At 48.4% G+C, this 22,511-nt stretch overlaps 1 protein-coding gene across 1 annotated transcript in view; it reads left to right on the top strand.

Annotated features, from left to right (window-relative positions):
• The window catches only part of ADAM12 (ADAM metallopeptidase domain 12), a 302,117-nt gene that overhangs the window by 269,259 nt on the left and 10,347 nt on the right, over window positions 1-22,511 (top strand). The window contains exons 18-21 of the mRNA XM_047072487.1: window positions 1,887-1,995; window positions 4,892-5,027; window positions 5,665-5,773; window positions 8,025-8,204. Coding sequence (XP_046928443.1) covers window positions 1,887-1,995; window positions 4,892-5,027; window positions 5,665-5,773; window positions 8,025-8,204 — 534 coding nt within the window. The remainder of the gene's footprint in view (window positions 1-1,886; window positions 1,996-4,891; window positions 5,028-5,664; window positions 5,774-8,024; window positions 8,205-22,511) is intronic.

The following is a 22,511-nucleotide window of genomic DNA, read 5'->3' as shown; positions in this document are numbered from 1 at the left end:
TCAGAGATTTCTTTCTAATGGCTGTGAGAGATGATCTGGTACAACCTTGTTATCTTACTGATGAAGACGCCCAGACCCAGGTGGCAAGAGTGCATGTCCAAGCTTACATGACCGGTTCGTAGTAATGCCAGGGCGGGGTCCCTGGACTCCTCGCTTCGCAACAGCCCTGGGGGCCCATCCATCTGGAGAGGAAAGGCCCATATTTTCTGGGTAGGCGGAGTAGCCGCCATGACTTGGTGACGAATAACTTGACTACGGTCCTTCCCCTAGTGAGGCCAGGCTCACCAGCAGCGCCTCCCAGTGGGGTGTCCCGGTTGCAGTCTCTCAAGCTGCAAACAGGGCACACGACTCTGGTTTGCGTTGGGAGACTGTGCGAAACGGTGTGGCCAGGACGGTGCCTGAATCCTGGTGGGTGTTACGTCAGCAGCGGCATCGCTGAGGAACAGGCGAGACTCGGTAATCTGTGCTCGGACCCGGCACAGGCTGTGCCCTTCAGTAGTTAATTCTGCGTGGCTTCAGCTTATCAGGAATATACTTTCCAGCTTCTCGCGGGTTATCTTGACTGTCGGTCTTATTTTAAGCAATTGGGGCAGGTGGTTGATTCATCACAAAAAAAAAAAAAAATCAGTGCAAAGCAGGAAAACATTACAAATAAGACATACACAGCAAGCATTTTATTTTTGCCTTAAAATATTAAAGTATGCACTTGGCCCCTCCAGCAGTGTTTTGATGCAGGACTGAGGCCTTCGGGGCCTGTGCACCCCAGTAGCTCCGCACTGACCTCCTTCTATAAACCACCCAAAGCGCATCATCTACGACGTAAAGTCTGTTTCCCTAAGCGGAAGAGAAACTCGGACCCTCAGAAGCCATCTGAGCTCAGAACCCTTCCGGCCTGCGCCGCGGTTCCCAGCCGTTCCCAATTGTCCCACCCGTTCCAAACTGGTCAGAAATTCTTTGTAGCCACTTGCCTGTATCCCGTGTTCCCAAAGCACGCACTCCAAGTCTCTAGAAATAGTATCCTCTTGGGTTCATGCTCCTATTCCGCGGGTTCATGCAGTGGCTCGGTGAGTTCCATGTGTGATAGCAGCAAGTCGAACAGCCAGGGTGGGTTGGGGACCAGCCTCCATCGGTCACCCTTGCTAACCAGGAGAGCCGGCGCTGGCTCCTCCCTGGAGTGCTCTGGTCTCCAAGCTAGGCTACTCGTTCAGGGGCCCCCCACCCAGAGCAACGCCCGCCCTCCCGCTTTCTCGGGCACCCCTTTCCCGACGGGCGAGGGCCACCCTCTCATGTCACGAGGACACCAGCTTTTGGTAGACCGTGCCCAGTGCTCATTCACAGCCGGGCGCCAAGGAGGGGCCGCTGGGAGCCTGCGAGAGGGAGGTGGGCGTTTCGGGCACGAGATGTCCGAGCAGGTCACCAGCCTCTCTGAGCCTGCTGTCCGAAGGAAGCGGGGCTGTGCCCAAGAGCTCAGATTCCGCACCCCTGCAGCAGGGTCACTGCTCACCACAGAGGGGGCTCCTCATCATGGTCAGATGGGGAGGAGGGGGGAGTGCTGCACTGCAAAAGAGGGACACGGCAATTGACTGAGAAGGAAAGGGGTGGACGTAGCGGATGAACCCCAATAACCTCCATCCTCCCCCTACCAGGCAGGTCATGTTTTATCTGCAGCCTCGGACTCTGGTCTCACCTGTGCTGCGTTTGGGGTTTAGTCTCGCAGCGACATTTCTGCCCCCGGCTGTATCGGGGCTGATGGGGACTCTGACCACAGGGCCTTTGCTTCGGTGCAGCAGCCGATCAGGGCTCAGAGACTGACCGCCGCCCCCTGTGCCGGGTGGGTCCTAATGCTGCTTCCCTCTTGCTGTCCTTCTCCCCTGCTGCCCGGACAGGTGTGTAACAACAGGAAGAACTGCCACTGCGAGGCCCACTGGGCGCCTCCCTTCTGTGACAAGTTTGGCTTTGGGGGAAGCACAGACAGCGGCCCCATCCGGCAGGCAGGTGAGTGGGGCCAGGGCGTCCCTGGGAGTGGGCGCTGAGCCAGTGGAGGGGGGGGCAGTGGAAAGCCAGGCGGGGATCCTCCCGACTGAGACGGAAGGGCTTGGTCAAGGCCAGCCTCTCCCTCCCAAGAGAGGTGTGAAGGGGCCAAGCGGTGTGGAGGCGACTGTCCCTTAAAGCCCTTCCTAGAGAGACGCCTCCTCTCAGTGAAGGCTAACGGCCCCCGGTCCCCGGTCCCCGGTCCCCGCAGCAGCAGTAGTAAAAGCAACCGCTTCTATTTATTGAGTTGTCAGGGGCAAGCCCGGGAGCGGGGCGTTTTACATGCATGACCTCCTCGAATCCCTGCCTGACCCTGAGGGCAGAGTTCACATAAAGGACTTGAGGCTCAGGGGAGTCACTCACCCGCAGTCACTTGCCCAGCGTCACACAGCTATCACGGAGACCACGTCCGTCTCCCCCTTAAAAAGTTCATCGCAGCCGTGCTCGACGCCCCAGTTCTTTTCTCCCCGGATGACCTTGGGAAACGGCCTTCGGGGCATTGCTGTTTGAGCACCTGTCAGGCAGTGAAGAGGCAAGTCTGAACGGTGTCCTTTGTGGCGAGAAAGGAACCGGGGGTCCACAGGGCCCACACCCCCCGAGCCCACTTGTGCTGACACCTCAGGGCTCGCCTGAGCCCCAGGCCCCCCCAGATGGTGGCCGATGCGGCGACAGCGGACGTCACGTGTCCTCAAGCCCTGCTGTGACCGGCAGTGGCGTCACCGTAGTCCCCCGGACGACAGACAGGACCTGCGCACCCCGGGTGCGCTGCAGCCCGGGCAGCCAGTGCAGTGCTCGCCGTCGGCTCACTCGGCCCGGGAGCTGCCGGTGGGCACATCTGTGGGGACGGTGTCGCGAGGAGGGGCCGTGAGTTCGTATCCTCCTTCGGCTTAAATACGGGTGTGTCTCTGGCCCTGCAGCAGCTACAGAAAGGCCCAGAAAGTCTTGGCCTCCAGTGAGCATCCCTCCCAGGGGCAGGAAACCGGGGCCCGGCCCCGCGTCCCCAGCCCTCGCCGAACCTCTCCGCCCTGACCGCGGCGTTCCGGCTGCCCCGCGTCCACGTTCTAACGTGGCGTTAACGTGTGTCGTGCAAAACCAGCGGGGTGCCAGTCTTCTCATCCGACGGGGCACTGCCCCCCCTCCCCCCGCGGCAGGCCAGCAGATGGCACACAGAGGGGGTTGCAGAGGACGGGCCGGAACGCTCTGGGTCTGTCTGCAGTGTCAACACGCACGACCCGTGGGTCTCGGGTCTGGGGGCTTCACGAAAGCTGGGGGTTCACAGCCGTCCGCCCTTCCCCGTGGCAAGTAAGCAAACCTCAACGATCCATCGGCACGGGTGGGGCGGTGAGTCCGCCCACTGCCGCCGTCCCTTCATGAAAGGACATCTAAACACCCAGCCCAGAGGCAGGTGCGGGGTGCCGTGTCCCAGGCCCCCCTGCCCCCACGGCCCGCCAGCCTGCCATGGCCCGGTGTTCACGTGGCAAGTGCTTCCAGGACACCTGCCGTGCACCTGCCGCTCTTCCAGGGTCCAGCGTGGCCTGGCGAGCGCCGCGATGGGCAGGGGGACCGTGGGACTCGGGGCCGACGCGGGGAGACGCGGGGGGCGGCCTCGAGGACACAGTGCTTGCACCGGATGAGGGGACCGGGGCGGGGGGCGGGGGTGGGGGCGGCGGGGGAGGGCCTGGGCAGGGATCGTCACCGGTGCAGCCATCACCAGCAGCCTCAGGCGACTGTGGACTGCTGTGGGAAGCACATCCTGACTGTCGCTGGTGGGGACACAGGGACGAACGAACCCACATCTGCGGCTCTCAAGGAAGCCACAGAGCAGTGGGAGCGGCAAGCGACTGTCGCAGGTCCTGACTGCTCTCCACACTGGCAGGCGGAGCCCTCTCCGGGCAGCCCCCGACACGGCTGTGCTCAGAAACCAGCCTCCAAGTCTGGTTTTTCCTTCTCTCCCGCACCCTCCAGGGACCTCGGTGTCTTTGTACTGAACAAAATGGGAGCCAATCACAGAAAGGGGGATGTTTCCTTAGAGAAAATAAGCAGCCACTCCCGGAGAGAGACAGAGAGGGTTGCCTCCAAACGCTGTATTTCGAGGCTCTAGCGAACATAACAAAAATCTAACAAAACCAAACCTGTGGGCGTTTCCTTTCAGCGAGGAGTTTGGGTGAGGTTTGTTGTTTCTTATTTATTTAGTCACTTAGTTAGTTAGTTAGTTAGTTAGTGGTGAGAGAGAGAGAGAGACAGCGAGAGAGGGGGACAGAGGATCCAAGCGGGCTCTGCGTTGTCAGCACAGAGCCCGACACGGGGCTCAAACTCACAAACTGTGAGATCGCGACCTGAGCCGAAGTCGGACGCTTCGCCGACTGAGCCACCCAGGCGCCCCTTGTCTTCACCTTCTAGCCTGACAATGTCCTGAAATAAAGTCTTGGTCTAAAAAAAAATACAAGGAAACAAAACAGAAACACAGACTTCAGCGCTAAGGAATGAGAGAAGAAGAGAGCCCGGAGGGGCACATTTGTGATGGGGGCTGGGAAGGTCACGGTTGGGGACGTGCGGGCTCCCTGCCACCCCTCTGGGGCCCCCATCCCTGCTGGGGGCGGGCGGGGCTGTGTGATCAGGGCTGCGGTCCCACCTGCCAGGCTAGGCTCCTGTTGTCAGAAATGAAGGAAGGCGACACGGACAGAACCTCAGGCGTGACCTTTGAAGTAAGACTAATTTGTCAGCACATCATTCAGGGACTCACTCCGATGCTGTGCCTTCCTTCAAAGCTCACGTTGCCGTAAATGTCACGATCTGACGCTTCCCATGTATCATTCTCCCTGCCTCTTTCCCTGAGTGCAATCAATGTGTTTTGTTTCAGACAACCAAGGTTTGACCATAGGAGTCCTGGTGACGATCCTGTGTCTTCTCGCTGCTGGATTTGTAGTTTATCTGAAAAGGAAGACGCTAATACGCCTGCTGTTTACAGATAAAAAAACCACCATCGAAAAGCTAAGGTATCTTGGCGATGAGTCCTCTTTTCCAGAAATGGCATTTGAAAGAACATGCAACCAACCTTCTTTGCACTTTGTTTTCCTTAGCAAAGAAGAGGTCAGATGTTCAGATAGTGAAACTGTTGTTTGGGTTTTTTTTTTAAATCTCTGCCAGGCCAGCTGCCTCCCTTCCTTTGCCTTCAACGATTTGCTGCTTTTTATATAAATAAGCAGGGTGTTAATGAGTCCCACTGTATTGTTTCCCACCCTTACCTCAGTAATGTTTACAAGACATGGGATGTTAAAATATTTTCATCAGCCGGGGTAGCTTTTGACCCAAATATATTCAAAGGCATTATTGCTGAAATGCCAGCTTTCTATAAAATGTCTCCCAGGTGTCACAAAGCCACGTATGTGCGGATTGCAAGAACTAATTTAACAGAATAGTGGCTTTGGGGGACGGGGGACGGGGGGTGGGGGGCGGGGATCGATATTTATTTTTTAGTCCTGCAAGAACGTTTAGATAATTTGTCCTTTGTGTGTTGTCCACACTGAGTTAAAGTAAGTAAGTTGTTTTTTGAGACTGGGAACCAAATAGAAAAATAGTTAATTCAACCCAGGGAGAAAAGCTCTGGTTTACGCTTAACGGGACTGCTCACAGGTGTGTGCGCCCTTCTCGGCCGTCGCGCGGCTCGAACCCTGGCCAGGCTCACCTCAGCCACCTCAGCAAAGGCCTGATGAGGAAGCCACCACATTCCAACATGTCGAAGGTAAGTTGTAAACAGACGTGAGAGGTCGGTGTGCACAGCGAGAGACCTGTATCTCAGTGTTTTTCAACAAAAGCTTGAGCGGGAATCGATCCCGGAGAATCTATAGATAGATCGGCAGCGGGAACGGTTCCCTGAAATGCAGCGTGCACACACTGAGTTCCACAAAAGCTTGGTGAGGTGATGGTCAAGGGCCGGAAGGAGGCCCGCTGTGCCCCATGGATGCCCCACTAGATCCTTGAGGGGCAGGGTCCCCTGTGTGATGTGTGTGCCACATTGTGAGCCATGATCCGTCCAATCGCCCAGACGAGCCCACCGGCCCTGCCTCCCAAGGAGGTTCCCGGTCTTCCTCTTCCTGGGTCCTCCTCTTCCTACGGTTTCAGATGCCGCTGGGGAGGTTTGGGTGAACTTCTTTGGCCCTGTACCTCCCGGTGCATTTCTAGGAGTTATGCTGAGCCTGTGGACGGACCCCATTTGCTCCAGCTCTGGGCTGCGGACACCCTGTCGACCCTCTGGTTTCAAAGAACCGGCTCCTTAACCCAGAGTACCCGCCGGCTCCCTCATGAATTACCACCAGACTTCATTCCAATATTTAGTTTTCCCATCAAGTATTTCTGATGACAAATGATTTTAAAAATTAACATCACGGTGGGGCACCCGGGTGGCTCGGTTGAGCGTCCGACTTTGGCTCAGGTCACGATCTCGCAGTCTGTGAGTTCGAGCCCCGCATTGGGCTCTGTGCTGATGCCTCGGAGCCTGGAGCCTGCTTTGGACTCCGTGTCTCCCTCTCTCTCTGCCCCTCCCCTGCTCATGCTCTGTCTGTCTGTCTCTCTCTCTCTCTGCCAAAAATAGATAAACATTAAAAAAATTTTTTTTATCTAATTTTTTTTTTCAACGTTTATTTTATTATTATTTTTGGGACAGAGAGAGACAGAGCATGAACGAGGGAGGGGCAGAGAGAGAGGGAGACACAGAATCGGAAACAGGCTCCAGGCTCTGAGCCATCAGCCCAGAGCCTGACGCGGGGCTCAAACTCACGAACCATGAGATCGTGACCTGGCTGAAGTCGGACACTTAACCGACTGCGCCACCCAGGCGCCCCAAAAAATTTTTTTTTAAATTAACGTCACGCATTCAGTAAGCCATAAATAAACTATCTTATCTCCCACGTCTTACCTGATCTGCAAGTGTGGAGGATTGGGCTCCAAAGAGGAGGCTGTCATTCCTAACAGGCTTTACCACCTCTCAGCCCCAAATGTGGGACTTGAGCAAGAACAGCTAGCTTTACCCGCGAGAGCCAGAAAAGCGGCTTAATTTTGAGGAGCCAAAAATAGGAAACGACCCAAATTTCCATCAACAGGTAAAAGGATAAACAAACTTTGGTATATTTACACAATGGAATGCTATTCAGCAGTAAGAAAGAGCGGACTCTTAATATACACAACATGAATCTCAAGATAATTATGCCAAGTAAAAGAAGCCTGACAAAGAGTACCTACCCCCTAACTCCATTTGTAAGACATTCTAGAAAATGCAAACTATTTTATGAGGACAGAAAGCATATCAGTAGTTGCAAGGGAGGGCAGCGGGGGAAGGGGGACGGCTTTACGCTCACTATTTTGCACATCGTGATGGTTTCATCCGTGTGGACACGTGTCACAGTTTTCCACGCTGTCCGGTTTCAGTAGGGGCCGTTAGCCATATGTCCATGGATCCTTAAAAAAGCCGTTTTTTAAAACTAGAGAAAGGAAGCAAAGAGGCGGGGCCTGACGCACACGGCCCACACTGCATCTGCTCGGGTCTGCCCTGAAAGCAGGGGCACCGTGTACGACATGATGCCCCAGGTGTGGGCCCCTCGCCTCAGCTTCCAGAAGCTTCCATCCTCCTTGCCGGGGGCTTCCTCAGTTCTCCCTGAGCTTTGAAGGCATCCTTACGCCTCGCTGAACAACTCCTTCATCACTTCCAAGAGATCTGGTGTGTGTCCTCAAACTCACTGGCGCCTCCTTAGTTGCCCTGCGCCTATCTGTTAACGGATGAAACCAGTTTTTACAGTTCACGTAGAAATCGATCCTGCCGGTCCACGCTGGGGAGGAGGGGTGCTTCTGCTACAATTGTGAACTTTAAACAAATGATGACAGACTCCCTCTCGTGCAACGGCACCGCCGGCCCCTTCAGCTATAGCGGACCAGTCAGCCCCCCTGTCTCCTAAGGAGGCGAGACCCATGACACCATGGCTTTTGCTCCGTCCCTGCAGGACAACGCCAGGAGGTGGCCACAGTGTCAGAATCTTGACATCAGCGGACCCCTCAGAGCCCTCGACGCCCCTCCGCCCAGTTCGCCTCAGCGAGTGCTCCCGCCTCTCCAGAAGGCTCCCCGTGCACCCCTCGTCCCCGCCAGACCCCTGCCGGCCAACCCTGCTCTTCGGCAGGCCCAGGTATGCCTTCCGCCGCTGCTGTGATGGATGCCATTCAAATCCAGACCCTGCCACTTGCCCACGTCTAGTTGCTTAACTTGCCGGGGCCTTTATGAATCAGAGATAATTCAGCTCCTCAGATGGTTGAGAGATAAAGCGTTTAGTGCTTGATGTATAGTCCCGATGCAACACGTACTCGTTTCCTTAGAATATTTTTCTGTTCAGAACGGTAAGGGTCCCCGTGCAACTTACCACCTACACCGTGACGCTTTTGAGAATGGCGGGGCCACTGCTAATAGTGAGGCCTGGACAATGAAATGAATATGGTCACTTTAGGAATATTAATGGGCATCCCTTCTTACCCTTTTTCATTTTCTTTTTTTTTTTAAGTTTATTTATTCATTTAGAGAGAGAGGAGTGGGAGATTGTGAGCAGGGAAGGGACAGAGAGAGGGGGAGAGAGAATCCCAAGCAGGCTCCGCATGGACAGCACGGGGCTCGATCTCACGAACCTTGAGATCATAATCTAAGTCGAAATCAAGAGTCAGTCATTTAACCAATGGAGCCACCCAGGTGCCCCCCATTTTTCATTTTCAAAACTATTTGCAAGAATTCACCCACTGAGTTTCTCCGTAGCAGATGCAGCATGGTATTAGACCCTCTATATATCAACTCATTTTTATGCTGTTTCAGAAGTAACAGTTTCTGTTTGTTATAACCATGAATAAGACATCATTTAACAATAGAAAACTCGAGGGGGAACAGGTAGTAAAAACAAGCAAATGAAAAACACAGAGAAATAATCCCTGGCAAGTTTTTGCTATTGTCATACTGCTATGATTTCTGTACTGAACTGTGATGTGTATTTTGACATAATTTACATTGTGCTCTGTGCACAGTGCTTTATATACTACTTTTTTGCCTTAAAATCATTCCTATTTGCCATGGCATTAAAAATTCTTAGAAATGTCATTTGAACCATAGCACTCTACATGTATAAAGAATACTTTTTTTTTTTAAGCACTTGCCGATTAGTGGGCAATTTCAGACATCTCTAAGTTCTGCTGTGATAAATCGCTCTGTTGTGAAGGTCTAGACAGATAAATTTGGGAAACTTTAATTATTCCTTTAGGAGAGATTCCTAAAAGTGAAAATGTTGGGTGGAAAAATGCTATAACCCTTTTAAGCCTCTTAATACAGAAACTAAATATTTTTTCAGGACTACTCTGTATATTTACGTTTCCACATTATTACAGAGACCACGACTTTGCTAGTTCTAAGTATTACCATTTCAAAGCTTTGCCAATTTGATATAAAAAAAAATCTCTTTTTTTTTTTCTGTCTAGTGGTTCCATCACTTACTGAAAGGGGATATTAACATTTTCAACTATAAACGTGTCTCTTCTCAGGCTATCAGTTTTTCCTTCATGTATTTTGAAGTTCTGGTGTTTGTGGTAGACACAGTTAGAATTGTTGTGTTTTCTTGGTGAATGGACCCTTTTATCATTATGTCATGTCCCTCTTTAGTTCTGGTAACTACCTTTGTTCCAAAATCTACTTTATCTCATACTAATATATCCACTTCAGTTTTCTTCTGATTCGTGTTTGCAAGGTTTATCTTTTCCTACCTTTCTACTCTTAATGTACCTGTGTCATCTTATTGAAAATGAGTTTCTCAGAGACCGCATGTAGTTGGGTCATCCATTCCATCAGTCACTGCCTTTTAACAGATGTCTAGATCATTTACTTTTAATGCAATCATTGATGTTAGAATTTGTCTACCACTTTCATATTGTTCCCTCTGATTTTTGTTTATTGTGCTCCACTTCCCTGAACTCCTATGGATTAGTTGAACATTTTTTAGTATTCTGTGCTGATTTATCTCTAGTTTTCTTTGAGATTTGTCTTCGTATAGTTTTCTCTACACTTGCCGGAAAGCAGGATTCTCAACCTCGGCATTGCTGGCATCTGGGGTTGGATACCTCTTTGTTGAATGGGACTGTCCTGTGTGTTGTAGAATGTTTAGCTGCATCTTGGTTTCCATCGACTAGATGGCAGTAGCATGTGTGACCGTATCTCCAAATATTGCCAGATGTCCCCAAGGGGACAAAATCATCTCACTGAAAAACTGCTGTTCTAAAGGTTACACCACATGTGCCTAACTTAACATAGTCTGGTGTTAGTACATCATCACTTCAAGTGGAGTGGAAAAACGTTACCTCCTTCAAGGTGTCTTTAGCCTCCTTCCTCCCTTTATCACATCGATGTCTTGCGTGTTGTACATTGAGAACCACTTCAGATACTGTAATTTTGCTTTCGACCATCAAGCAGAAGTTTGGAAACTTAAGAGTGGTCTCCTACATCTACTTATGTATCCAGCCTTTCTCTTCTTCCTTCATTCCTGATATTCTGCGTTTCTTTCTACTATCATTTCCTCTCTGTCTGAAAAACTTCTCTTTGGCTATTCTGTTAAAGCAGGTCTGCTGCCGACAAGTTCTTTTGCTTTTCATTCATCCAATGTCTATCTCGCCTTTAATCCTGAAGGATATTTTCACTGGATATAGAATTCTGGGTTGACTATTCTCTCCACAATTGAAAAATGCTGTTCCACCTCCTTCTGGCCTCTGTGGCGATGAGACATCCACCAAAAAGTTCCCCCCACAGTCTCTGTTCCAGGGAAGAGAGGTGGCCACGTATCGTAAGCAGGATTGGAAGGCAGGGCTCTACCATCTCCAAGATGTGGCGCCCAGCTGGGGGGCAGAGGGGATGGCTTTTGTGTGCCCACCTGGAGTGAGAGTAAGGTCAGGTATGGTCAAAACATTTCACTCTTGGGTCACCCTGTTCCCACATCTTTGGGCTAGAGACAGCAGGCTTTCCTCGAGCCTCTTTTTGGTCTGGTGCCATTGGCATTTCCAGATTGGGAGCCTCTCCAGAGCCCAGGCCAGGATATAAAAAAGGCAAAACCAAAAACAAGAACTCACTATTGGGTAGTTCTGTGGGTTCTAAAGTCTGTAGGCAGTCCGCTTACTTTTTTCCAGCTTCCAGAGTCTCTGTAAGTTGCTCTGTGGATTTTCTCGAAACTTTTTTGTTGTAATTCACAGGAGGTGCAGGAGGTAATTCGCAGGAGGTGTAGGTTGTAGTGTGCTTATTTCATCTTGTCCAGACCTCATTTCTTTTTGTATTTCTCTGATTACTGCTACACTTGAACTGCTTTTGATACATCTCTTAACCAATGGTGTGCCGTTACATTGCTGTCAACAAAACAAAACACGAAAAGCCTTGATTTTTCAGCGATTTCTCTGCCATAATGAAAAATCCCACCATGGCCAATTTCAAGCAATCAACGTGAGGTCACTAAATGAGGAGCAGGGATTGGCTGACATGGGCTAGTACCCGCGGCTCCAACATGCAGCTGCTATTTATCACCTGTATTTGTTCTGTGAACTGTCTGTTCCTACCCCTTGCCTATGTTTTTCTACTTGAGAGAGTTTTTCTTCCTGATTTGTAAGAGTTTATTTTCTTAATGAGGACTATGTATCCTTTTCCAGTAATTTATTATAAACATTTCCCTAATTCATCTTTGAATTTTATTTATGATATTTTGGGTTGTAAAAGGACTTCCAGCTTTGAACATTAAATGTATTCAGTATTTGTGAATTCTCCCATTTCTTTGTGCTTGCAAAGTCCCCTTCCGTTTCAATACCACTCAAGATCTACCTCCAGTTTCTTCTGTGTGTTTCGATGGCTGCTGAGAGCCCTTTTACATCTGTTTTTCTAACCTGACGTGGATTTACGTTGGTGGAAGGCAGTGGGCATGTCCTAAACCTTTTGGGCGATGGACTTATTCGAGATCTGATGAAAGCTTTGAACCTTCAGAAAACGCGCCACACCTCAATATTTTGTGTGCGGATGTCAGATTTCTGCCGAGCCCGTAAGCCTCTTCCCCCCAGAGTCCCTTATACAAAGCCTTTTTATGTATCTTCAAGCAACTTATCAGTCCACCATGTCAAACCGGGACTGTCTTTAACAGACCATGGGATCTGAGGCAAGATATTTCTACTTGCTGGAATCCCTTTTTCCTGACAGCAGCGAATGCCTACAGAAGTCACTCCCTCAAGATTTCCTTTAAGACAGGCCCCCCAAAAAGGCCATTCTGTTTTTGTGAAACTAAGGAAACGTTACCCTTTAAACATCAGGAACTGAAAAATCCACATTTCTCACTCCAGGCTGGTGTGTGTCTGGAGCTTTTCCGAGACATGTGATAGACATTAAGCTCACGCTTTCTCTCCCGTCACACATAGGAAACTGAAATTAATTCCATGCAGGTGTGGCGAATATTTGGAGGTGGCTCTTACTTGGCATCACAGATTGAATCCACTGACTGACATGTGGCACCTTAGAGTCCCCGTGCCCTGCCCCACACGGCTTGACCAACAGACTGTGGTTAGCCGTGCCTCGTGTGTCCAAACTTACCATCCAAACTTTCCGGAAGGAAAACGTTATCATGAACGTAATATGTACGTCCCATTGAAAGGATTAGTTCTTTATAGAAAACATTGGATCTCTCCAGCAAATGTTCTATTTGATTTCTACAAATGTAAGACACTGGGATCAGCTCCGTCTCTTGTCCACGAACGTGCCCTTCCTGTGTCCCTTTCCTTCGCGGGGTAATGGCCCTCGGCATGCAGGCTTCTCTACCTAACTCCTCAGCCTTGATCAAGGAAACAAACTTCCGCTTCCTTTTCATCCTGTCAGCTATTTTGGAGGAGACTAATCCAGGGCGTTCATCTAGCCGTTAGCTGACTGCGGCCAAGATCCCCCACAGCACGAAAGGCAAAGAGTGGGCTTGGGAACAGGGTAAAATAATGAAAACCAAAGGGGTCACAGAGGTGTGTGATCACCTTGTGTGCATGTGTAGGCGGGAGCATCCTAGAATGCCCTCATTCTAGTGGCATTGAGTCTGCCCTGCCCTAAAGGAAACACATTCTTGAGGGGATCAGACCAATAGGCATACGTTTGCATATTACGTGTATCTTTCAAAGCAGCAAGGGACTTTTCCTGCGCCTGCTGCTGCCAGTAGGGTTCATCTCAGACTCTGGAAGGCAAGAAAGAGGAAAGAAAAACGGGGGAAGTTCCAGAGGTGGCTGTGGGTGGACCCCAGAAGGCTTTGAGAGACCTTCTGGTGATGGTTGTTCTGAAGATATTTTATGTGGTTTTTCTCTGACTACAATAGTGTGAAAAATCAATCCGCTTTGCCCCCTTCCCCGGCCCCCCGCGAAAAGTCAATTCTACCATTATGGTAATTTTTTAAAGACAAAGAGTAATGTGTACTAAGGGAAGAAGATAGAAGCACCTAGCAAGTGTGGGTCTTGAGCAGAAGTCTGAAAGTACCTTCTGGGGAAGAAGCCGCTTGAGACGGCAGGCGTGAGCAGACACCAGCCGCGGGAGAGGAGAGACCAGCGCTTGGCTGCAGAAGGGCGCACAGAATAATCCAGGGAAAGAAGCAGTTTCTTTTTTCTTTTTTTTTTTTTTGTAATTGTTTTTAATGTTAATATTGCGAGAGAGAGAGAAAGAACACAAGCAGGAGGGGGGCAGAAAGAGAGAAGGGCACAGAGGATCCAAAGCAGGCTCCATGCTGACAGCAGTGGAGCCCAACGCGGGGCTCGAACTCGCAGACCGCGAGATCACGACCTGAGCCGAAGTCGGGTGCGTAACCGACTGAGCCACCCCGGCGCCCCAGAGAAGCCCTTTCTCGACTGCAGGCTTTGTTCGTGAAGTCAACTGACCTGACTTCCAGGAAGGAGACAGGGAGATGCCAGAAACACAGGGTGAGCTAGGGGCCCCTGGAGTGAAAACGTCTGACACCAAGTTTTGCGTCTGCGGGCTGGTCCCTATGATGTCCTCAAACCTTCGGGGAAGCACGCACACCATCACCACTGTGACCTAGAGTCAGTCCCCAGTAGGCTGGAGAATGAAGGAGAAGCTGATGTCCAGGGAGAGAGTAGCACCCTGAAGGGTCAGGTCGGAGACGCCCAGTGGGGGAGGAGGCAGGCAGCAGCTGGAAACAGAGACGCCAGGCGGGGAACCAAGATGGGTCTGGGCGCGGACGGGGCGTCCTGCTGTCCCATAAGACGGGGCCTCCAGCCATTCAAGCTGAACGTAACGATAAGCGTGACCCTCAAAAGAGCAGAAAATATGAGGACACGCCTGTTCTTAATTGCCAAATGCCAGTGTGTATGATTTTGCTTCTGGAAGAGAAGATGGGCCAATAGGGACGTTTAAACCCTCAGGGTTTCCCTTAGATTTCTAGACATTTCCACCTGACATCCTTTCTGCGCTTTATTCCCATGAATCAGTTTAATGAATTCATTTAAAGAAAAACATGTTCAACGTCACATCTAAGAAATAGAGATTTCTGAAAAAAAAAAAAAAAAGATTTCTGCTCCCAGAAAATTACAGCTAGAGAGGCTGTGCTAAGTAGCAGCAGATTGAAACACAATTTTCTGCTGTCAAACTGAAACGTGCCAGGATTCTAAGAGAGCAGAAGCGGCACCTTCAATTCAGGGATGGGCCATTTTTCAGGAGAGTGAGAACTTCACGAAAGCATCACTCTCTTAGCGTTATCGTCTGTATTTTAAGGTTTGCCCCTTAAAGTAGCATTTGAATTATACATGCTGATGTGTGGTCCTATTTGGTTTTGGGTCACTTTTGCTTATTTTAAGTCCTTGGTTTCCTGGAAAATGCTAGGCAGTGCTTGTCCTCCGTGCAGTGTCATCGGTGAATTAGATTACTGAACTGACGGGCCGAGTTTATTTTTCCAGCCACATCAGCTTCTTTAGGAAAACAATAGGAACCAAAAAAGAACGCTTGGACCCATATCTCAGACTGACTTTTGCTGCTAGGCCCCTGAGAATATTTGCCAACCCTGTTTCTGGCACGACACAAATTTCATCCACACGGCAGTGACGGGATTCATTCATTTCAGTTTTTATTCCTATAACCAAATAGTGTATAAATGCATTTATGTGTGCATGTCTGTGTCTGTGTTATTTTACTAACTTTTTTTTTTTTGGCATAAGGAGCTTTCTCTTTGTATTTTAAGTTGTTCTAAAATAGCAAACATCTATTGAACACCAAACGTACGGCTGGTGCTCCTAGTGAAGCGTTTTACGGGCATTTCTGACCCTCTCTTGGAGCCGATGCCTTCCTTGGCCCCATTTTACAGGGGATGAATCGGGGCAGACTGAGGCCAAACAGCTTGTCTAGTGAGGCCCCCAGAGGTGGGGAAGCCAGTGCGTTGTCAAAGCCACACGTGCCCCCTGCGGTCTGAAAGCGGAGGGTAGCTGGATGGGAAGGAAGCGGAGACTGTTCTGGTTACACAGTGAGGGCCGCTCTGGTTTGCATAGTTTGGACCACTGAGCACCTCCGGAATCTTTCATTCATCTCCCCTCCTGCTTTGCCACGGAGATACAAGGTGATCGGGGGGGAAGGGGGAAACCTTCTGGTAGCGTGGAGAGGCTTCGGTCTGCAACAAGAGAATCGTGCATTTCTCTTGCCTTTTGCTTGCACAACGCGGTCCTTCTTGTCCTCGCTGGTCTTTCCCGGAACCAGCACTTGTTCAGGACCATGATGGCATCGGAGCTGCGTGTTGAACACGAAGAAGGCCGCGTGCGTTTTCGGTGGCGGTGGAGATTGCCGGTTCGGTGTTTCTGGCAGGACGCTTCTCCTCCTCTAACACCTTGTCGGTGTCTGTAGAACATACGACAAGCCGTGTTTTGTAAAACGGAACAGCTAACCTTGTGCAGTCTCTTCTGACGGAGAAAAGGCTGCCAAGCAACCAAACTCTGCTCAAGTGGCCGCGGAGGGAGGAGAGGCCTATTTCGAGAAGCTCCGAATGGCGCTCCCGCCCCAGCCACCCCCCCCCCCAACAGAGTGCTGAACGGTTCACACGGGCTGGTAAGCAATAGCTACTCATTCATGGGGGCTTTGTCAGGATACAGATGTGCACGAGACAAATGAATTTAGAGCTTGAGCCCTGACTTTCAAAGTCCTCCTTCAATGGAATGAACTCAGCATCCGAATGAATAAGGACTTGTACCCTTCTGGCCTGTGCGGGTGTCTGAGATTTAAACCAGCACTCACGGGGCCTGGAAATCTGATGATTTAGGTCCTTGCTCATCAGAAATGCCAACGTGTAATGAGAAAAGGAAATCCGTCTGTCAAGATGTTCTCCCAAGGAAGGGAGCTGAAATACGAGGAAACTGATCTTTATAAAAAGCCTTCATTACACCGGGCCCAACCCAAAAGCTAATAGCTGAGCCAACGTGCTGGAAAGAGCCCTCCCATGCCTGCTCGCTGCTTTCCAGATTTCCCCCTTTGGCCCAGATGTTCTCCAACCCCGTCTCCGCCCTGAGCTTTCCTGCAGTCTTCCCGGGAGTCTCCTTGCTCACCTGCTGCCTCGGCCTGGAGTTCCCTCGATACTCTCTCTGGCCCATTTCAGAAGGCACGGACTGAGTTACGCACCTGCAGAAACACCCACATCCAGTCCCTTGAACACAGTAGGTGCGTCGGAAAGAACGCAGAATGGATGCGAATTTTAAATAGTAAAAAGTACGCCTCGTCACAGTATCCATTATTCCCATGGGCCTGCCATCCTCCACAAGTCATGACTTAATAAAACTTTGAGTCCCTTCCTCCCGTGAGTCTAAAATGTAGCTACCAAGGTCTCGGACTCCTGCTCACCTCTCCCCTGCCACCACCCGCCCAGTACTTCCAGAAATCTTAACTGAAATTTCTTTGGTTTCATATCACACGCCAATTCTTCGCACGACAAACCCATCGGATGTCTTTCAAAGCATCTATTGCACGCAGAAGCACCCATTTCGCTCTGGAGAGAAATAACTTGACAGGGAAGCCATTCACACGGTAACAGTATTCTAAGGGATGTTTGGTCCCCACTCATTTCTGTTCCCATAAGCGCGCGAGCTATACTGAAGAAAAAAAACAAAACGGATGCGTTTTACCCTTTGCATTTGTTAATAGGTAACGTGTAGCCGTTATTACAAATTCCAACAGTACAAAGGGTTACTCGGAAAACTCTGGGTCTCCTTCCCACCTCTGCCTCCAGGCTTCTTTTCTCAGAAGCAGTTGTTGTTACTAGACAACCTCGGATCCAGAGGAAAGCTTCACTGCCACTTTGTCTCTCTCTGCAGAGAGGGATTATTGAAAATTCGGAAATTTTCACACACGCAAGATGGGAGAAAAGAGCGCAGAGAAACCTTGTCTGCCCGACAGCCACCCTCAGCACCTGCCAGCTTGCTGTCAGTCTTGTTTTATTGCAGATTCTTGTTTGGAACTCAAATGGTGGCATAGCCTGGCCTTCCCTCCACTCACCTGTTCCCGGGCAATGACGCGGGGGTCCACCTCATTCTTTTCAGTGGCTACCTCGAATTTCATTGTGGAGCCATCCCTTCAGTTATTTAACCTGTGCTGAGGTCCACATGGGTTGTTTCCAGGCATTTGCTGCATCAAAGAGGCACGCTCTTGCCCCGGGACCTGGGGTCCGGTGAGCAAGGATGTCTGTGGGGCAACATCTGAGGAACATGATTGCTGTTCAAAGGCCCTGTGACCTGAGAGGTGGACCAGTCTCGAAAGGAGTCACGCTGATTTCTACTCCCCAAGTCCCCACCAACGCGGTGTTCAGAGATTTTGCTTCTCTTTGCCAAAATGATAGGTAAAAAAAATAATAACAATAAGTGCTATCCACGGTTCTCTCCCCATAAATGAGACCGGGCCTCTTTTTGCTGGTTTAAGATCCATTTGTGTTTATTTTCCTTTTTCGTCAACTGTCTTTTCGTCTCCTCTGCCATCTCTTACGGTCATGTTTAGAAAGGTGTGCCCTCCCAAAGAATACATTTTTGTCTCTTTCTTATTCTTCCGTGATCTTTTTTTTTTTTTTCCTCACTGAAACATTTGATCCATTTGCCCCTGATTTTGGTGTATAAACTGAAGTAGGAACCCAACTCCCGTTTTCCAGAGGGCCACCTGAGTTACCCTCAACCCCATATGTTCGCTGCTTCGTCCTTTCCCGGGGCCAGTGTGCCTTCCACAAGCCATGGTAGTGCTCCCTCCTGCTCCCCAGCACACGCTAGAGAGCACACCTGCATCCCTGGGCTCTGGGATCGTTACATGAAAATAGCTAATATTATTAGTGCACCTGTGTAATGCGTCTTTGCTAAATGATAGCTAGCCATTTTTCGAATGTATTATTTTCTCCATTTATCTCGATCATTTCCCTCTTTCTTTAGGTTTATTTCTCTAACTCTCTAGACCCTTACTCCATTTCTATTCGTACTTTATTGTTTATTTTATTCGTACGCTGTCACATAAGCACAGAATTCTAGAAATTTCCCTCCAAACACTGCATTTTTATCTGTGCTCATCGGTTCTGATTTGTACCATTCTCAATATTTGTATTTTTCACATAACCTACGCCTTCCCCTTTTCGTTTTTTACTTTGGCCCGGAGGCTGAACGTATTTTTCTTTTTGTTGCCATTAATTTTCAAGATGTCTAAAATACAGAAAAGTGAAAATAATCTAGGAGTCACCCACGTTTATAGTACATAGAAATAACCATTGTCATCGCCGCCTACTTAAGTCTCAGATATGACATGCATACCGTTTCCTTTTGTTAAAAAAAGTAAAAACAAAGCAGTACAAAGTCACCATGACGGCCTCAGATGCAATCACTTTTGTAGGTTGGTCTTGATTTTTTATAGAACCTTTTAGGTATTTTTACATACCTGGATATCCAATGAACATATAGGATGCCGTGTTTTTTGATTTATACAAATGGTAAAACGGTACCGTTAGCTTCGCACAATTTGTACTTACATTCAACTGTGTTTAACTTTTTCATTGAAGTAGAGTTGACAGAATGTTACGTTAGTTTCGGGTGCACACAGAGTGATTTGACAACTCTCTGTGTTAGGCTACGTTCATTAGTGCCGCCCCCATCTGTCACCATACGCTGCCATTACACCATTGACTGTAGTCCCTGTGTGGTGCCCTTCATCCACATGATTCATTCATTCCATAACTGGAAGCCTGTACCTCCCGCTCCCCTTTACCCATTTTTGCCCATCCCCCTTCCCCCCTCCCCCCACTGGCAACCACCAGTTTTGTTCTCTGTACTCATGGATCTGTTTCTGCATATTTTGGTCATTTGTTTTTTAGATTACACATTTAGATTCCACAAGTGAAATCACAGGGTATATGTCTTTCTCTCTCTTATTTCACTTAGCGTCATACCCTCTAGGTCCATCCATGTTGCTGCAAATGGCAGGATCTCATTCTTCTTTTATGGCTGAGTAATATTCCATCGTACACGTATACCACATCTTCTTTATCCATTCATCTGTCAATGAACACAGAGTTGCTTCCCTATCTTGGCTATTGTAAATAATGCTGCAATAAACATAGGCGTGAATATGTCTTTACACATTAGTGTTTTGGGGTTTGGGGGGGGTAAATAAATACCCAGTAGTAGAATTACTGAATCATATGGGGTTTTTTTAAGTTTATTTATTTTGAGAGAAAGAGCATGAGCAGGGGCGGGGCAGAGGGAGAATCCCAAGCAGGCTCTGCGCTCTCAGGACAGAGCCTGATGTGGGGCTCAATCCCACGAACCACGAGACCATGACCTGAGCCAGAACCAAGAGTCAGATGCTTAACCGAATGAGCCACCCAGGCACCCCTCGTATGGTATTTCTATTTTTAATGTCTTGAGAAACCTCCATACTGTTCCAGAGTGGCTGCACCAATTTACATTCCCACCAGTAGTCCAGGAGGATTCCTTTTTCTCCACATCCTCACCAATGCTTGTTATTGCTTATCTTTTGGATACTAGTCATTCTGACGTGCAGTGGTATCTCATCGTGGGTTTTTTTCACTGTGGTTTTGTTTTGCGTTTTCCTGGTGATCAGTGATGTTGAGCATCTTTTCATGTGTCTGTTTGTCATCTGTATGTCTTCTTTAGGAAAATGTCTATAAGTCCTCTGCCCGAGTTTTGGTAGGTTTTTTTGGTTTTGAGTTGTATAAGTTCTTTATATGTTTTGGATATTAACTCCTTATTGGATATGTCTTTTGCAAATATCTTCCCCCACTCAGTAAGTTGCCTTTTCATTTTGTTGATGGTTTCCTTTGCTGTGCAAAAACTTTTTATTTGAGTGTAGTCCCAATAGTTGACTTTTGCTTCCCTTGCCTGAGAAGACAGATCTAGAAAAATATTGCTAAGACCAGTGTCAGAAAGATTACTGCCTTTGTTCTCTTCTAGGAGTTTTATGATCTCAGGTCTCACATTTAGGTCTATGACCCATTTTTAGTTTATTTTTGTGTATAGTATAAGAAAGTGGTCCAGTTTTCCCAGCACCATTTATTAAAGAGACTCATTTCCCCATTGATTATTCTGGCTTCCTTTGTCAATAGATAGGCCAGATAAGCATGGGTTTATTTCTGAGTTCTCTGTTCTATACCATTGATCAATGTGTCCATTTTTGTACCAGTACCACACGGTTTTGATTATTATAGCTTGATGTAGTATATCTTAAAATCTTGGATTGTGGCACCCCCAGGTTTGTTCTTCTTTCTCAAGGTTGCTTTGGCTATTCAGGGTCTTTTGTGGTTCCATACAAAGTTTAGTATTATTTATTCTAGTTTGTGAAAAATGCTATTGATAATTTTATAGGAATTGCATTGAATCTGCAGATTGTTTGGGGTAGTATGGGCATTTTAACAGTATTAATTCGGGGCGGCTGGGTGGCTCAGTCGGTTGAGCATCCGACTTCGGCTCAGGCCATGATCTCACGGTTCGTGGGTTTGAGCCCCATGTCGGGCTCTGTGCTGACAGCTCAGGGCCTGGAGCCTGCTTTGGATTCTGTGTCTCCCTCTCTCTGCTCCTCCCCTGCTCACACTCTGCCTCTGTCTCTCAAAAATAAATAAAGAGAAAAAAAATTTTATAAACAGTATTCTTCCCAATCCATGAGCATGGTATACCTTTCCATTTGTTTGTGTCATCTTCAGTTTCTTTCATCAGTGTTTTATAGTCTTCAGAGTACAAGTCTTTTACCTCCTTGGTAAAGTTTATTCCTAGGTATTTTATTATCTTTGGTACAATTATATTTTACTTTTTTGTTTCTAGAAATTTTCTTTATTATTCATATATTCAGGCTTGTTTTTCATTTCCTTAAACATAGAAAATTTGTTCCAATAACTCCAAAATCTGAAGTCTCTGAGTGTGTCACTCCTGGGGTTTCCTTTACAATTCCTTGCTTCTTCACGTGCTTGGTAATTTTTTTACTATGAGCTGCTCATTTTTCTGGGAAATTATCTAGAAAACTCTCTGAGAGTTCTTTGAGATCTAGGATGAAGGTGTGACCCCCTGGAGAGGATGTATTTTGCCTCTGCCTGGTGCCCTGGAGGCATTCTCAGTTTGAGGTCCCTTTAAATGGCTGGGGACTTAGTGACCACCCAGGTAATGTGATTTCAGCTTCGGGTCCTCAAGCGCAATTTGTGGTTAGAGGTTTATTTTCCTACATTGATCTGCCTTAGCACCAAGGGAACCCTCCTTACAGTCTCCTAGGGATAAGCAATACCGTGCGTTCACTTCCAAAACATTCTTACCTGAGGTAGAGTCTTTGCAGAGCCCGGCTTTAGAGTGGAAAGGTTTCCTCTCTATAGGAATAGTTTCCTATTAAACTTGGGCTGGTGCTGACCTTTGACTCCTGCATCCCTCACCATAAAAGGGTATCAAAATCAAAACTTAGGTTTTCCTAACTTGGCAGATGCCTTCTCAGCATCTGTCTGATACTTACCACTCCTAGCTGCTGCTTCCAGTTAGATGCTGACCTGCTGATATCTTACTATCTTGTAGCTCTTTGTTGCTTTAAAGAAAAAAAATTAAATATATTTCATCCAACAACTTCAGTGGTTTTAGAGAGAGAATAGGTCAAAATAACCAGCCTGCCATGTTACCAGAACTGGGAGACTCAGTTCCCAACTGTGGTTAGTTCTATAGTGTCTCCATTATCCTGGTTTGTGACATTCCGTTCTATACCCATAATTGCCACGATTTTGTTAGACTCAGGTCTACACTGAAAGGATTCAATGCTCAGTGATGATCTTTTGTGCCACCTATCCATTCCTTTCCTGGCTAGCTGGTGTCCAGTCTGTTGTACATCCTTCTACAAGAGCTCTAGAAAAGTGTATTCTCAGAAGCTTTGCTCAAGCTTTGCTCAAGCTTTGCTCAAGCTTTGCTCAAATGCTCAAAGA

This window comes from Lynx rufus, unplaced genomic scaffold, assembly GCF_022079265.1.
Source record: "Lynx rufus isolate CCGP_SWC_20201006 ecotype Redwood Valley unplaced genomic scaffold, mLynRuf1.p SCAF_11, whole genome shotgun sequence".
In the NCBI taxonomy this organism is placed as follows: Eukaryota; Metazoa; Chordata; class Mammalia; order Carnivora; family Felidae; genus Lynx; species Lynx rufus.
This window is presented reverse-complemented; position numbering and strand designations above follow the sequence as displayed.